Genomic DNA, 18,108 nt, shown 5'->3' with positions numbered 1-18,108 from the left:
ATGCTTCGGGCTACACAATGTGCTGTCTGCTGAGTAAGAAAGGCAGTTTAATCTGACAGATCTTGCAGATTCTACCAATGGTAATGCTGTGCAGTATACCATCAGCATTTTTAACAGGTGAAAAGAACAGAACAGAATATAATGAAACCAGGATACCTAATACTGAATTGGTTTAATAATAAAGCTAAATTTCATTGTATTTTAAGTACATGTATTGTCCATTTGTAAACATTTACTTCACCAATAAAACCAAAAAAAAAACTTTCCAAGAGCCAGAATATGGTATGTGTTTCTATTGCTACTAAGCAATGTAACTAGTGAATACCAATCATAATTTGGTTTCTCTAGACGTTTGCTTGTTCTACAGTACATGTCACTGCATATCATGGGTCACTTTTATTAAAAGCATTGTTACTACAGTTGGCAGCAATTTACATCTTATCTTACATGATAGCAGTTTTCAAAATTTTTTAAAAAACATCACAACAAAGAAAACATACATTTACAAAGTCATGTTTGTAAACTTCAATGCTAGTAGAACTGAGGTAATGCTGTTTAGCTTTGTGGCTAAAGTAACAAAGTCCTTTCTTTAGAGAAATGTACCTGAATTTTGTTTATAACAGTGCATTACAAGAAAAAAAAATCATGAGACAATGCAAATCAACTGTAGTTTAAGTCAGAAATTGTGGTCACCCTTTAGGCGTTTATTGTCCAGATTTTTTAAAAAAAACATTCAACAGCTGCCAAGTTATTGCTGTGCCTCTGGGGTGAGACCTTCACACTATCGTGGGGATTGTCAGTGTGGACTCTATATACAGTTAAATCTATAGGCATGATATGTTCTACATTGACTTTTGTCCATCTGTGCTCTTCACAGCAATGTTAAATATACATCTTCATTATTCCTTTATAAGCAGAAACTGCTTCGGTCACTCACAATCACATGCCATGATTGAAGTTTGCGGCGCATCACAAATTACCATTGGTGAAAAACGAAAAGCAGAGCATTTGTTTTAACTTCATTGCTTAAATTCAGACAATTTTGAACTTGATATCGGTTCTAGGATAATAAATAATGCACTGCATAATACTTATGACCAAGACATCTTTGACATCTGCATAACATGACTTGGAACTTTGCTACACTATGTTACAGAGATAGCTTAAAAAACTATGTGTGGACATTTAATGAATATGTAAACAGTAGGACTACGACTTGAAGAGTTTTAAAACACTTAAGTAACTGGAAATATAATTAATCCTCATCATCATCTCCCTCAACTGAGTCCAACGCTGTCACCTGTGCCAATTCATCTTCCACAAGGGAAGAATCTGCTGGTTTACTGGGGCTTCCGCTAGGATCACTATCATCCGAATTGGCTTCTCCTTCAATAAAACTGTTGTCCTCAGTTTTGCCATCTGTTTTATCCTCCTTATCGTCACTTGAGCTTATTGTACTCTGCAGTCCAGCCAGTGTAGTATGAGGAAAACCAGACAAGGTCATTCCCAGCCCAGGAGGAAGAAACATAGATGGATAGAATAATCCAGGAGCCATAGTGGAAAGCAAGAATGGGTTGAAAGCAAGTGGGTTGTTGGATAGTCCAGTGGTTGCAGGGGCTGTGAAAGAGCTTGAACATGCGTTATTAGAATCAGCTGCAGATTCTGCATTGTTTATTTCCTTATCTTCATTTTCTTTGTCATTTTCTTTGTCATTTTCTGTCTTACATGAAATGCCACTTTCTGTTTCACTTGGGCCCGATGTTGCTGAAGAAGTACTAGCTGTAGCAGTCAAGGGGTTGCTTAACAAGCCTCCAAGTCCAAACATATTGGGCAGCCCTGCCATGCCTGGAAGCATCAGTGGTAGCAAAGAAGCAGGGTTTTTTGCATCTCCTCCTGTAGCAGCTGCAAGGCCTGATGGAAAGCCCATCAATCCAGCTAACTGAAGACTTTGCAGGTTCTGTAAATTCTGCAGGCTTGCTAGATCCATTCCAGCAAAGAGACTGTTCATCAGTAGTGGGTTTATTCCTGAGGCTGAAGCAGCCGCAGCAGCAGCTGCAGCAGCTTTGGCAATCTCACTTTTAGGCCTTCTCCCTCTTCTACTTGCTCCTTCCTCTCTAACAACTGGTCCAGTGAGAACACGATCAAACATGGACTCAGGTAGAAAACCCTGAAAAAGGCAACAGCAGTGTCATTGCAATGAATCCTAAAGTGCACTAAACACTACCAGTCAAAACATTAGGGCAACCAATGAATGTCCCTTTCCAACATAATTTAACATATATTGGGTTGATCAACAAAACACCATTAACAGCACAAGTGACAAAAACTAAAATCCAGAAGTACCCATCAAGCATGATAATTACTCCTGGAAAAAGAATAGCCTGTACCAGAATTTATGAATCACATTGTGGACTTTGCAATTCAAAATTACACTAACTTTACCAAACACAAATTCATCTTGACATTGTTTGACATAATGCAATCTAATTGAGATTAACATTTTAAAGTGAGTTTTTGGCATTTGTAAGCACATCAACTGTGGTGTGTTACAATTTATTTCACAAAAGTAAAGTGCAGTCACTTGATATAACAATCAATCCAGCATGCAAACTGGGTTACCCACTAAATAATAAATCTTTGCTGAATGAATACTGAAACAAAACTCCAGACCCAAAGTCAAAAGACAATACATTTTACATAGTCTGAGTGAATGCATTCATTTTATTTTGTTAAGACTGACTCATAAGAATAGCCACACTTACAGACTGCTTGACAACATCAGCCCAATCAGGTGCAACAGCAAACTCAGGATTTTCTTCAAGCCATCTGGGCAGATCTTTCATTGGTGGGGCCATGGCACCACCCATCTAACAAATTTATGGAAATAAAGTATTAATGCCTTGGCTATCACACAACCTTGGCTTCTGAGTTATCTGAAAGTTGAATATACATATTCCTTATATATCTTCCTTTGTTGAAAAATGCTCCCCTTTGAGGAGTTTACTAAGAAAATGCAGCACTTCCAAACTAAAAAAATCATAACTAATTGCTACCGGAAAAATGTAAAGGCCTGAATACAAGTTACCATGTTCCAAAACTTGTGATCACCTCTGCACAGATTGAGAAATGAGCTGATTATGGAAAAAATAATAGGGAGACATATGCATAATAATCTCCAACAGCTCCACCATGTGGATTATCATAATGCAGCAATTAATACCCCCCCACAAAAAAAGTTGCTATAAAAACGAAAAAAATGTTTGATCAGCACCTTTAGATTATCAGTTTCAAAGATTAAAGACATTTTGAGCTTTTTTTGTAGACAAGGTAATTTACAAATAAATCACTTGTACATCAAAATAAAGATCACCACGTTGTTCAAAACGTTTCAGACCACTGATGTTAAAGATGTACAAATGGCCAAAGAATTTTTATACAAAGTTAATTAGCGAGTCAACTGTATAGTTAAGCCAATTAAATCCAAACTAAAATTTTAAGAAGATTGCAGTGAAATACCCACAGAAGTACAAACTGGGAACAAACTACTTTGTTATAAATGTTACAAAATGTGCACAAAAACATTCTACAACATAAGAAAATTCACATCTCATGATAGGTTTGGCTTATAAATGTAACATTATGTTTTCTATTTATTCATAGGATGCTTAAACCATCTACACCTGCTAAAACAGTTGACAAAGCAAATAACCAAAAATCAGGAATACGACGTCAGTTTGGCTCAGTTGGTAAGGCTTTGACCTCAGTCAAAAGATCTTCTATTCTAGCTCTATTCCGGAACTTAAGTATTAGTGCACTACTGTGAGCGTGTTGCATTGTCACAGATGCTGTCCAGGTGGATGTAATGCTAACCTAAGGTCCTGCTCGGCTGTCTAGGTGGATGTAGAACGTCTGATGGCACAATTCAAGGAAGAGCAGGGAGTTCTCCTGGTATCCAGCCAACATTTCTCCCTCATCCTAAAATTTAGTAACTGGTCATCAATCCCATTGGCGTTTGTGGGATCTTGCTATGCATAAAGTGACTCAAGTTTGTGCACGCACACACATTAGTCACTGCACTTCAAAGTAATTCATTGGATGCAAAGCACTTTGGGAAGTTCAGAAATAAAAACTTATCTGCCACTGTACATATGGCTGGCTTAAAACAGATATCAGCTTTTGTACTGTTCCGATAACTCTGCTAATTATCTTGAAACTTGAATGCAGTGTAAAACGGAAGCTGATTTCAGTGTTAACGCAAAGGATAAATTGGCTAAAGTGACTTGAGTTCTTGCCAATCATATTACCAGTTCTCTCTCTTTACATACCCATACCTTTTTCCCATTTCTTTTATTAACAACAGGCACTCTTTCATCTCCTGTCAAAGTGTTAACATCCAGTTTGTTAGGATTTCTACAACGATGCCTTTTCTGTTTAGGTTTTTGAAATGGGGTCAACAGCACCTCTCCACTCTTCTGTGAATGGGAAAAAAGTCAAAAGGATCATTTGGGATAATACACATTTTAACAAAGCATTCACAGTCCTGTAAATATATATTTATATGGCCAGAATTTCTACAAATAACCCCTTAGCAATATATAAAAATCAGGTTTTAGCTAGTGTTCTATTCCATATACTTACTTGATGAGAAAGCCATAATCAATGCATTTCAGTGGAAGCTCTCTTCTGTTGAATCATTGTTTACAAAACCAAACAGATGTGGCCATTTCATAAAAATATAAACTTAATGGCTCTAGGAAGGGAAAAAAGTTCACGCTTTTGCACTTTGTTGCAAATGAACTATTTCCACAAATCTACGGTATACAAATTGTATGGTCCATATTCCAACTATAATGCTCATGATTCTCTGCTGTGCAGTCCTATGTTTTCGACTGCACCCCTGCTCTAAATCCCAGTCCTGATGCTTGTTTAGTTGAGATTGGTGATTGCAAATCAAATTTTTTTTTAAAGGCCAAAATGGAGCGAAGGTGCAGAATTTGACAAGAATTTGCACTACATAATACAGAAAGGCACAAAGTGATCTCCAACTTAGAGATGGAGGAACTGGGTGGGGATCAGGAGAGATTACAAACTCCAACTTCAGAGCAGGACTGCAGAACGTGTGAATGTGATTTTTTTTGTCCCACTCAATCATCTCCAGAAATAAAATAGGAGTGTATGGCAAATTTAATTTGGTAAATGGCTATGTTAGCAGCTAGATGAATGGTCTGAATGGAAAATGGCTTCAACTTAGTAAATGGAAGATATTAACATTAATTGGCTGTGCTAGCTAATTATTACTCGCCTTAAATACAAATGGCTTCTGTGTTACAGATGAATGCAAAATCTTAGGATCAAATTAAACTGCCCAGGAAATTATAGCTCCAATGAATGGAAATTGTGGAAAACTTGAAAACTCAGCACAATTTCACATGTTACATCAGTGGAATGCTTCAATGTTTGCATCCATGCCATTGTTAGCATAGGTAAACAGCAGCTTGGTGAACTGTCACAGCATGTCTAGTATTGAGAGAACAGTGGAATTCTACTTATGCACCTGATGTAAGGCTGGTAACAGACAAAACTGCATTTCATATTTTGTCCTTGTACAAGACCTTGGTCAGGCCTCACTTGGAATATTGCATCCAATTTTTGTCTTCTCACATGGTGAATGATATTGAGGTGTTGTAAAGAGGAGGACCACTAGACTAATTCCCAGAATAAAGAATCCTCATTGAAGATAAGCTAAAGGAGTTGGGACTGCACACTTTGGAAGTATAGACTTGGAGGTGATCAGACTAAAATCTGTAAGATAATGAAGGGAATAGATTGTGTTCTAGTTGACAGTTTGTTTCTATTAATTAGATTGAGGATCAGGTGTCACAATTTTAAGTTCTACGAGGCTAGATCTAGGTTAGATGTCAGGAGGTGGTTCTTTTCTCAGAGAATAGTGGACCGCTAGAACAGACACCTGTCTCTTGCAGTGGACACTGATTTGCTGAATTCCAAAAAGTGAAAGATGGACCCATTTTTGGCTATGGCAGACATCACCTCTTACTAAAGGTAGGCACTGTAAGGAATTCCAGGCCAGAGTGATCTCCTGAACTAGTCTTGAACGTCTAAATTGGTCAGACAGCAAATCCGCACTTCAGATATTGGTTTGGGCTTATATTTGGTTTCTCACACCTCTCAGATCACCACATGGTTTTGATAGGGTGCAGAGCGCATATATTGGGATGCACAAGGTATCACAAATGTGTGGAACAGACTGGATCTTAAACTTTCAATCATTGTTCATATATTGAACTAAACTGCAGACATCAGACATATCTCTGCTGCTATAGGTATGTTTGGAGTGGGGTGGGGTTGGGAAGAAAAGAAAAAAACATTAGTGAAGCAATTAGTCTTGTTTTGGAGGGGTTGCTCCCTTTGGTTCTAAATGCTCACACACTGTAGTGCTAAATAAAAAGACTCGCGCTTACATGGCACATTTCACAACCTCAGGCCATCCTAAAGCACTTTACAAACTGTTTTCATGATTTGAAGTTTTTGGATCTCCACTATTTATGTACATATGCTACATTTGATATTAAGTATGAGCCTTACAGTGAGTTTCTGAAAGCAGCCCAAGTAATCTACTTTTTGGAACAGTAGCCTTCTTCCAACAGGTAGTGAGTTTCCCACCTTCATGTTAGTTAGGGTTAAACTTTATGGTTAAACCATAGGTCTCCAAACCAGATCCTAGATGTCTGCAAGATGATCAGATTTCTGATTACAGCTGGTCATACCATGTACTGAGGGAAGATTGACCCAGGTTCTACATTCAATACTCTTTTTTCATATAGCTGACGACTTACTGGCATGTTGTTTGTTTTAAACCATGAATATTATCTGAAAGTACGGCATAGCCTTCCTGTTGGAACTTTAAAACATCGTTGTAAAGTTAGGATGGAGCTCCCAGTGGTGTGTTAACAACTGTAAGGGGTGTCCCATAAAGAAAAGCTTGGAATGACTGACACTATCAAACCTACAAATCAAACAAGGGAACAAAAGTTTAAAAAAAGTGCGATTTGGAGTAGGTTACTGAGCTTTGTTCAAATTAATGGAAAGGCACAATCACTACATGGAATCTTACTTACACTATGTTTGGAATGATCTTCGGAGATGAAAGTTAACCTATTTCTGGTCAATTTTATTCCCTTTTCTTCAAAAAAAACCCAAAATGTATTATTTCTCCTTACTGACAACAGCAGCCACAAAAACAAAAACGAATAGTTGAAAATACTAAAAACTGGGAAGTCTAGTTACAAATGTCAGCTTGGGAAGTTTTGTCACTTAGTATAAAAAAGTTGCCAGTGCAATAATGTACACCAATTTTTAACGGTATACAGATATTGCTCTTTGAACATTATGTCTTGTAAATATGTACTTACTGGTACATAACTAGGCATGTCTACAGTATAAGCTGGATGAACTTTCAGCCATTCCACCAAATCTTTATTTTTGGGGGCTTCTTCTCCAACCAGTCTGGTCCCATCTTCTAAGTTAATAACAGGGATGTGTGCCTCTGGATCCAATTGACCAGGGGATGGAATGTTTCTTGGTTGTGATGCTGACTGTGTGCTCTCCTCAAAAGCTTTGGTCACTTCTGCATCATCCTGCATGTAGAAATGCATCATTACTAATAATACAAACAGATTATTTACAGATCATTACTTACAGATAATTGTCTACATCATAGGGGGACTTTGGACTTTGCATGTGAAAACCCTGGCAGGCATTTAAGCAAACAAAATATTTTCATTACGTTTCCATATACAAATTTTCCATCTTCACAAGGGAACTGTACACTGCTAGTGACCTTTATCCACTCAGCAGCACATGGGACTTTATTCTAGATGAAAACCTCAATTCTCTTAGTGAATATTTCTAAGTACAACTGAGAATTCTAGTTTCATTATATTTATGTATTCAGTTAAATAGGCACTTCTGCATCTATGCAAAGTGATTTGGGAAGGAGGGGTTGCATCAAAACAAATGGCAATGCAACTCTGGAGAGTACTGAGCACACCAAGGGTGTGAAGTGCAAACTCCCCTCCAGAAGCCCATCTAACACCAGCCTGAGTTGGAAAAAATGGGAATGGTAGGTTACTGGACTCATGATCCAGAGAATGACAGTTCAAATCTCACCATGACAGTTATGAATTTGAATTCAATTTGAAAACAAAGTCTGGAACTAAAAAGCTAATATCAAGATAATAAGTACCCATGAAACTGTTGAACTCTCTGAAAACCCAACAACTGGTTTGCTAACCCTAACTGGTTAGGGAAGAAAATCTGCTGTCCTTACCTGGTCTGGGCTGTATGCAACTCCAGTCACACAGCAATGTGGCTGATGCTTACCTTTAAGCCACCTAGCAAGCCACTCAGTTGTGAGGGCCCACCAGCACCTTCTTACGGTAACTAAGGATGGGCAAAAAATGCTGGCTTTTCTCGTGACATTCACATCCCAAAAATTAATTTAAATACACATATGGTACAAGTCTAGCTTTTACCCCACTGTATTTGACTAATACTTACTGTTCAAGCAGGAAAGTTGGAGAGATATTTTGCTGAGTTTAACAAAACATTTTCAGTGTTTTAATACCAGCTGATGCCACTACAGCTCCTCAGCTCATTGGGGTAGCTTCAATTTTGTTGGTTTGTTCATGCCAGCACTAGCATTTGTTTTCAAGTATCATGGATCCTTTCTAATGAGACATTATCATGATAACTGCCTAATGCCATCTAATTGGGAGCAGTCTTCCAAAGATTTGCTGTCGGTACAAACTCATGCTCGTGCTCCAACTTTATAGTCTAAGGAGAAGGCATCTACAGTTCAAAATTAAATCTCTAGCATTAATCACAGACCACTCATGCGTAGGGTTCTAAAGAGATTTAATGCCAATCCTAAGCATAGAGCTAAACGGTCTAGGTTTTTGATTGATAACACTGTGGTATTGGTATTACTCTTAACTGTGCAGTCTTTAGCTTTGGTCAAAGCACCTCTGAATCCATTAGGATCATGATAACAATGCTGACACCCAACTGAATACACAACAGTCTTGCACAATTATAAAAGCAGTTCACTGCTTGGATTAGTAATTACCATCTCCAAGTAAATAGCTGACTTTGTTCAACTAGCCATCATAATACTTACACTATCCAAGACAGGCAGTTATGCTAATGTTGGAAGTTTATGAGTTGTCTAACATCCACAGTATGGTACGAGCCTATCGACTGGTCCAGTGACCCTGGTTAGCTGCCAGGTGCTTAATCCATTTGAGGATAAGCATGTAATGGAATGCATCTCCAAGAGCCTTAGCAGATGCAGGCAACTGCCATGCAACATGCTTTCCTTTGTGCGAGTAAGACCCATTTATTAAACCATTGCATACTCTTTAATATACTTCTAGGTGCAAACAAAATAGGCAAACTTCCTAAAAAGGGAAGATCTCTACAATCTGAATAAGTGTCAAAACATTCTACTTAAATTATTGGAGGTATTTGGATTTTTATTCCTGTGTTCTATATCACAAGTACTCATCTTCCTGATGCATCCTTAAGTCAAAATAGGAGAGAATGAGTGTCACGGTATACATGCACAAAATTCTTCATGGACACCACTCTCTTGCTAATTGGGAGCAGTCAGGCTCCACTACAAATTTCAGCACATAATCTAAGATCGCACTTCAGCACAGTACTGAGGAAGTACTGCAGTGTCAGAGGTGGCATTGTTCAGATGAGACTTTTAGCTGAGGCGCCGTTGAAAAACAAGTTTATTCATTTTCTTCAACTGTTAAAATAGCAAATGATCCAGTTTGCTAATAGAATGGAGGCGGAATTACAATATATTAATAAAAATGATTCCAACCAATCTAGCATCGTCCAGGATTGGTAATCACATTGCTATTGTCCAATAATCTGGATTCATAATAAATCAAGTGATATTTAAAAACTATTCAAAACATAATTCTAAACCAGAATATAACTACACTTGCATAGAAAATGTAAAATGTTCTTTTCATGTTTAAGATCTGTTTTATTAAAGAAGCTGTCCAATTTTATTGAAGACGAGAGCATTAGGATTTGGAAAATATCTTACTGTGCATTTAGCACTCTGGTTGGTTACAATTAATGAAGTTCCTGGTTTGTACAATGCACCATTAGGCCTGGCATAAAGTTGTGTTATTTAATTGGCATGAAGTGAGAAAAATAAGTGATAAAGGCAAATAGTACAGTACGAAAGTGAATATTTTCTCTGCATTTCCTTTTCAGCTGCAAGGCTGGGAGACTAGCACGAACATCACAACTATGGTTGATGTTGCTCTGATCTGCCAACATGAGCTACATCGGAATAAGAGCAAAATACTGCAGCTGATGGAACTCTGAAATAAGAACAGAAAGTGCCGGAAATACTCAGCAGGTCTGGCAGCATCCGTGGAAAGAGAAACAGTTAACGTTTCAGGTCTGTGACCCTTCATCAGAACTATACTGGACTTGATTTTCAGAACCATCCCCACCTCCTGCCCAACCCCGAAGTCAGGAACTTCGCATGTCAGTTTCAGGACGCCACTCCCAGCAATGTTCACCAGAGTGGGGGGAGGTCAGGACAGAGATCCTGCTCGCTTCCATATTAAGGCCAATTAAATTAGTTAACAAGCTCATTAAAGAGCTTGTTGGAGGGGGAGGGTGGAATATTTAAAGGGACACATGGGTTTCAGGGGCTGTCAGTTTCTGATCAGCTGAAGGGAGGTGGGTACAGAGTGGAGAGCCCGTTATAGCTACCCCGAAGCATCACCCAGGCCCTATGAGGGCTAGCAGGGCAAAGGGAGACTTGGAATTTGGTAAGGAGGTACCCCTGGTGCTGTGCAGTTGGTGGAGAGAGTGGGCACTCAGTGCTCAGGCACTGAATGGAATTGTCACCCCTCTGGCATCACAGTGCAAAAGAGCAGGGGGCAAGACCGCCAAGGACAAATGAGCAGCCACCTGTCCAAAAGGAAAGCTGAAGCTGGCAATGGGGACACGATTACGAGAGTGGTGGAAGCAGAGATAATGAATGAATGATTTCAAAAGGAAACTGGATGAGCACTTGAGGGTAATAAACTTGCAGGGCTACAGGGTTAGAGCAGGGGAAATAGGACTGATTGTGTTGCTCTATATAGAGCCAACATGAACTTGATGGGCTGCCTTCTGTGCTGTAATGACTCGATGACTGTCAGATTTTGGCGATGAGGGGCAACACCCTGCGCAGGCAAGGCAGAGCCCCCTGGAGAGAAAATATGGGCAGGAAGGCAATGCAGGCCATACCCCAACACTGGCCAAAGACAAAGCTACCTGGATATGAGAGAGACAGTGCTGCAGGAGACTGCGACTCTCCAGGCAGATGGTCACAGATATCTGTGACCCCATTGCCAAAGATCCCAACTCTCGGTACTGTTCGGCATGCTCAACAGTGGCCGTCAAAGTTAATGGCCTTGAATTTATTTGTTTCTGCCTCCTGGCAAGGATTAGCTGTGGACCTTTGTTGCATCTTGCAAATGGCAGCACACCACTACATCTCGCAGGTCACTAATGCCCTCTTTGCCAGAGATGGACAGCACATTAATTTCGACAAATCTGACCTTGCAGGCATAGAGGACATTGGGTTTTGCCTCCATCGCTGGACTCCCCTAGGTCCAGGGCATCACTGATTGCATCCATGTGGCCATCAAGGCACCCAGCGACGGTCCAATCAGATTCATCAACAGGAAGGGCTTCCACTCCCTCAATATTCAACTGGCCTGCGACCAAAAGAGCTTCCTCCACGTATGCGCTTGATTTTCTGGCCGCTGCCATGACTCTATCATCCTCCAGCAGTCCAGGCTGCCTTGGTACTTTACTCCAACCCCCAAGATGCATGGATGGATCCTAGGGAACAATGGATATCCTTTGAAGAGATGGTTACTCATCCCTCTGCAGGAGCTCCAGACAAAGGCACAACCAATACCAACTGCTCACTAGGACAACCAGTGAGCAGGCTATTTGGTTCCTGAAGATGTAATTCCACTGTCTGGGCCAGTTAATTGGCACCCTCCAATACCTTGCAGCAAGGATCTCAGTCATTCTGGTGGTCTCCTGCGCTCTCCGTAACATGGACCTCCAGAGATGTGTGAACCTTGAGGACAGTGAGGCCCTGCAAGGAAACAGCCTATCCAGGGAGGAGCAGGAGAGAGGAGGAGGAGGAGGAAATGGAGGGAGATGATGCTGAATAGAGGGGCGCCCCTGCTGCCACCCTCCAGGAAGAGAATCTCCTTGCTCTCCCTCAAGGCCTCTGACAATAGATCCAGGTCAGCACTGATGAAGTGATGGGGAGCCCTGCCTGGGTGCCAAACCTCCAGCTGTCCTGTGACATTTTGCTTTCCTCTGGTGCTGTAGAAGGTTTTGGCACAATCAGCAGATTTCACCCTGAGGACAACCAGCAGTCTTGGTGATGGATGACATGGGAAGTCTAAATCAGTCCCACACTCCATTTGACCCCCCTCCGTTCCTGCCCCCACTGGCTCTAATTGGACAGGAAACTTATCTCCACACCAATTAAGGGTTTACCCACGTGAAAAACTTAACTTTAACCAGTTTCTCACTGGAGGCGGATTTCTGACCTGAAAACAAACCTGGCTCCTGTTTCCCGTCTTTGAAGCAAAAATTCAGCCCATTATGTGCAGAGAGATTTATAATGCCAGTTAACCTTCTCTCCAAGCTGCTAAACAAGTGCACTTTTGAAGATGGACTGCAGCGCTTCAAGGAGGCGGCTCACCACCAGCTTTTCAAGAGCAGTTAGGGATGGGCAATAAATAATGGCCTTGCCAGTGACACCCATATCCCATGAATGAATGAAAAAAAAATTGCCATTACAAAATTTAAAATACAAGATGAAAATCCCATTTAGGTCCTATCAACATACTAAAGCAATAAGAAAATTCCATTTCAATGTTGAGAAACAAATTAACTTAAGGTGGGGGGGGGTGGCAGAGATATTATAAACAAAAGTAATTTAAGAACCAATCCAAGAACCTTCTCCTTTTAAAATGTTACTTACAGCAATTAATGACGTCCGTTTGTTATTCATAAATAGGAGATCAAGTCCCTCAACATTTTTCCTTCTTCCTCTTCTCCTTTTTATTGGCATTTCCCCATCAACTAGTGAACCATTTATCATAAGTCCAGTTGGTGTTCGTGAAAGGCCTGCTTGCAGCATTTCTATGTGGGCTTTATAGGCATCAGATACTGGCACAGAGGCATTCGGCAAAACATACTTGGGATTAACAGAAAGGTTACTGACTGAGGTAGAACTTTTTGCCTCTCGGGAGGCTTTTGATAAGTCCACAGCTCTCTCTTGTCCACTATCTGAGGCTGCTTGGGACTCACGAAGCTGAGCTACCATCTCCATCAGGTTTCTTCTCCTTGCAGCTCGCTCAGCTTCTATTTCAATCTTCTTTCGTCGTCTCCTACGTTGTCTTGGAACTGACAGGTTCAATGCATCATCCTGCAGTAGGGAGAAAAAGTTTTGCATTCAGTACCTAAAACGTATTTACATTCAGCACAAATTTGTATTTACCACTTTGAAACTGCAAGGTCCTTCTAATGTTAAATAAGTATATTTCAATGGTTCATAAAGAAAATATCTAAAACCAAAACTTTCTGCACCAAATCTCTTCTTTTAACATAGAAGGAAAAATGAACATGAGTGGAAAGTTTTGATGCCAGACTGCCTGTGGAGGTAATGGAATCTAGTTAGCATTCTAAATAGAGAACAATGGAATCTTTCTAAAAGATTGAAGTCACCAAGTTGGGATCCTCATAATGCAATTATCACTGTCCTCCATTAAATACCACAATGTTAATTTAAATACAGGAGTCCAAGGAAATGAGTGACATTAGGCCCAGTAAAGCCATTCCCACACAAACTGCCACCATCTAGAAGGTATTAGAATATTACAGCGCAGTACAGGCCCTTCGGCCCTCGATGTTGCGCCGACCTGTGAAACCATCTGACCTACACTATTCCATTTTCATCCATATGTCTATCCAATGACCACTTAAATGCCCTTAAAGTTGGTGAGTCTACTACTGTTGCAGGCAGGGCGTTCCACGCCCCTACTACTCTCTGAGTAAAGAAACTACCTCTGACATCTGTCGTATATCTATCACCTCTCAACTTAAAGCTATGTCCCCTCGTGTTTGCCATCACCATCCGAGGAAAAAGACTCTCACTATCCACCCTATCTAACCCTCTGATTATCTTATATGTCTCTATTAAGTCACCTCTCCAACGAAAACAACCTCAAGTCCCTCAGCCTTTCCTCGTAAGACCTTCCCTCCATACCAGGCAACATCCTAGTAAATCTCCTCTGCACCCTTTCCAAAGCTTCCACATCCTTCCTATAATGCGGTGACCAGAACTGCACGCAATACTCCAGGTGCGGTCTCACCAGAGTTTTGTACAGCTGCAGCATGACCTCGTGGCTCCGAAACTCGATCCCCCTACTAATAAAAGCTAACACACCATATGCCTTCTTAACAGCCCTATTAAATCCCTGAAGGTTGCTACCCAGGTTATGTACCTGGACACCAAGATCTCTCTGTTCATCTACACTACCAAGAATCTTCCCATTAGCCCAGTACTCTGCATTCCTGTTACTCCTTCCAAAGTGAATCACCTCACACTTTTCCGCATTAAACTCCATTTGCCATCTCTCAGCCCAGCTCTGCAGCCTATCTATGTCCCTCTGTACCCTACAACATCCTTCGGCACTATCCACAACTCCACCGACCTTCGTGTCATCCGCAAATTTACTAACCCACCCTTCTACACCCTCTTCCAGGTCATTTATAAAAATGACAAACAGCAGTGGCCCCAAAACAGATCCTTGCGGTACACCACTAGTAACTAAACTCCAGGATGAACATTTGCCATCAACCACCACCCTCTGTCTTCTTTCAGTGAGCCAATTTCTGATCCAAAGCTCTAAATCACCTTCAACCCTATACTTCCGTATTTTCTGCAATAGCCTACCGTGGGGAACCTTATCAAACGCCTTACTGAAATCCATATACACCACATCCACGGCTTTACCCTCATCCACCTGTTTGGTCACCTTCTCGAAAAACTCAATAAGGTTTGTGAGGAACGACCTACCCTTCACAAAACCGTGCTGACTATCGCTAATGAACTTATTCTTTTCTAGATGATTATAAATCCTGTCTCTTATAACCTTTTCCAACATTTTACCCACAACCGAAGTAAGGCTCACAGGTCTATAATTACCAGGGCTGTCTCTACTCCCCTTCTTGAACAAGGGGACAACATTTGCTATCCTCCAGTCTTCAGGCACTATTCCTGTCGACAATGACGACATAAAGATCAAGGACAAAGGCTCTGCAATCTCCTCTCTAGCTTCCCAGAGAATCCTAGGATAAATCCCATCTGGCCCAGGGGACTCATCTATTTTCACACTTTCCAAAATTGCTAACACCTCCTCCTTGTGAACCTCAATCCCATCTAGCCTGGTAGCCTGAATCTCAGTATTCTCCTCGACAACATTTTCTTTCTCTACTGTAAATATTGACGCAAAATATTCATTTAACGCTTCCCCTATCTCCTCTGATTCCACACACAACTTCCCACTACTATCCTTGATTGGCCCTAATCTAACTCTAGTCATTCTTTTATTCCTGATATACCTACAGAAAGCCTTAGGGTTTTCCCTGATCCTATCCGCCAATGACTTCTCGTGTCCTCTCCTTGCTCTTCTTAGCTCTCCCTTTAGATCCTTCCTGGCTAGCTTGTAACTCTCAAGCGCCCTAACTGAGCCTTCACGTCTCATCCTAACATAAGCCTTCTTCTTCCTCTTGACAAGTATATAGTATGGTAAAAGTCTTGAACTTGTGTTGCTGCTTCTTGCCACACGTGTCAATCTTATTATAAATTCTTATGTCTCCATTTAAAGTGGTAACTGTCCCTGTAAACGTGTCACAATTATTACACCCTCATACCAGCAGTAACGCTGTAACATCTTCGTTGTCACCCCTACGTCCTCAGACTTCAATACAAAAAAACTCCTATATTCCAACCAACTCTAATTATTGGTTCACAATTACCATAACCAGTTATTAATGAATAATATAAAATCAAAGCATTTTATATCGAACTAAATGGGGGAGGCGGTGGCGTAGTGGTAATGTCACTAGACTACTAATCCAGAACCCAGGCTAATACTCTGGGGACATGGGTTCGAATCCCACAACGGCAGATGGTGAAATTTGAATTCAATTAATAAAATCTGGTACCATGAAACCATTGTTGTAAAAACCCATCTGGTTCATTAATGTCCTTAAGGGAAGGAAATCTGCTGTCCTTACCTGGTCTGACCTACATGTGACCCTAGACCCACAGCAATGTGGTTGACTCTTAAATACTCTCTTAAATGCCTAGCAAGCCACTCAGTTCAAGGGCAATTAGGGGTGGGCAATAAATGCTGGCCTAGCCAGTGACACTCATCCCACAAACAATAAAAAAATGACTTTAAAATGGGGGCTGAATTACACTTACGTGCGCTGGTCCAATTATTCCTGCCCGCTAACCTCTTAGCTTGAAGGCTGCATTTGGTTTTGACTTGTGCGCAACACCATGAAAACATTTCCTTAGTTAACAAGATTCCCAGTAACCTGAAGCAATTTATTTTCACCTCTGAAAAGTATAAATTTTGTGCTCAGCAGGGATGATGGTACTGAGGAACAGACATCTCCCTGCCTTACTTCTGGTAACCAACATTTACATATAAACTTCCAGGTCATGAATTAGATTGAGTCTACAGCACTACCAACAATGCTTACAATATTAATAAACTACAATAATAATACAACTACCTATCTGTTTAAGTGACTGAATACTCAACCGATAGTTCATGCTCCAGGGTTTTACATTCAATTTTATTATTCTTCCCCTCCCATCAAACAAAAACTCACTTTCTTGCATAGATTGGGACAGAGTGGGGATGGTAAAATAAACCACTGAACTGTAGGAATCTATCACTCTGAAAATAGGACACTTCGTTTCTCTGCCCTACCCCACTGAAGACTTGCTCCTCTTCACTTATTGCAAACATATTCTACACCATGCAGCAGGAATATTAAACACCTACCCTTGATACCTGAGGAGAACCAGCTGTGTCTTCACAGGCACTGAAGCTCCCTTGGCCTACCATGGAGAGTTCAGTGAAACTCCTCCTTGGCAGAGGGCTTTCCACTGATGTGGGTGTATAGTTGATCATACCATGAAAATCAAACGGCTGACGCCTATTGATAGGCCATTTTCCCTTGATCATTGCTTCACATATGTTGTCCAAACGATTAATCATTACACGATCCTGGAATGCAAAGATGCAATTGTTGAAAGAGACACACTTGGAACAGTGCTGCCATCAGGGTTTCAGTGCACATTTATTTAAGTGCACATTAGTATTTCAGTGAAGCGTAACACTTACCTGGACTACAAACAGTACCCGATACAATTATAGATTTCACCCTTTTAAACTTGGGTGTGCCCGTGAAGAATATTTTGTGTTATATAAACACCAGAATGAGCTCACCCAAGGGTAGACTAAGGAGTATCTGTATAGCAATAATTTAACAGTCAAGATAAATTTAAGAGGATGATTCTGCAGGACTAACCCATGACTTCTTTGAGGAGCTTATAGATAATGGGACTCCCAAGGATTCCACTGGAAAGAAATGAATAAAGTGAAACCTGCATGAAAAAATTAACTAAAAAACATAAGAATCTGGTGGGTAATTAGCTGGTAAAAAAGCAAAGACTACTCATTAGAGCACTCATGAGGTGTTGGGCATTGTCCTATAGGTCTCAGTGCTTTGACCTAGTTTCTAATTTACATACATTAACCCTATTTGTAAATTTAACACATTTGCTGACATTTAAATAGGGAGAGTAGTAGAGGCTAGCTATGTAATTGGGAAAACAAATCAAATTTAAAACAAATATTGCAAGCAGGATAGTAAATATATTAAACAATT

At 40.5% G+C, this 18,108-nt stretch overlaps 1 protein-coding gene across 4 annotated transcripts in view; it reads right to left on the bottom strand.

Moving 5' to 3' along the window:
• Positions 1 to 258: 258 nt before the first annotated feature.
• The window catches only part of chd7 (chromodomain helicase DNA binding protein 7), a 277,383-nt gene continuing 259,533 nt past the window's right edge, over positions 259 to 18,108 (bottom strand). For all 4 annotated transcript variants that reach the window (XM_068031895.1, XM_068031894.1, XM_068031893.1 and 1 more), the window contains exons 33-38: positions 17,220 to 17,444; positions 13,115 to 13,561; positions 7,431 to 7,655; positions 4,332 to 4,472; positions 2,763 to 2,867; positions 259 to 2,167 (exon numbers count right to left, since the gene is read on the bottom strand). In XM_068031895.1, the coding sequence (XP_067887996.1) occupies positions 1,256 to 2,167; positions 2,763 to 2,867; positions 4,332 to 4,472; positions 7,431 to 7,655; positions 13,115 to 13,561; positions 17,220 to 17,444 (2,055 nt within the window). In that variant the 3' untranslated portion in view covers positions 259 to 1,255. The remainder of the gene's footprint in view (positions 2,168 to 2,762; positions 2,868 to 4,331; positions 4,473 to 7,430; positions 7,656 to 13,114; positions 13,562 to 17,219; positions 17,445 to 18,108) is intronic.

This window comes from Heterodontus francisci, chromosome 5, assembly GCF_036365525.1.
Source record: "Heterodontus francisci isolate sHetFra1 chromosome 5, sHetFra1.hap1, whole genome shotgun sequence".
NCBI classification, from domain to species: Eukaryota; Metazoa; Chordata; class Chondrichthyes; order Heterodontiformes; family Heterodontidae; genus Heterodontus; species Heterodontus francisci.
Note: the sequence above shows the minus strand (reverse complement) of the source record. Positions and strands in the feature narration are given on the sequence as shown.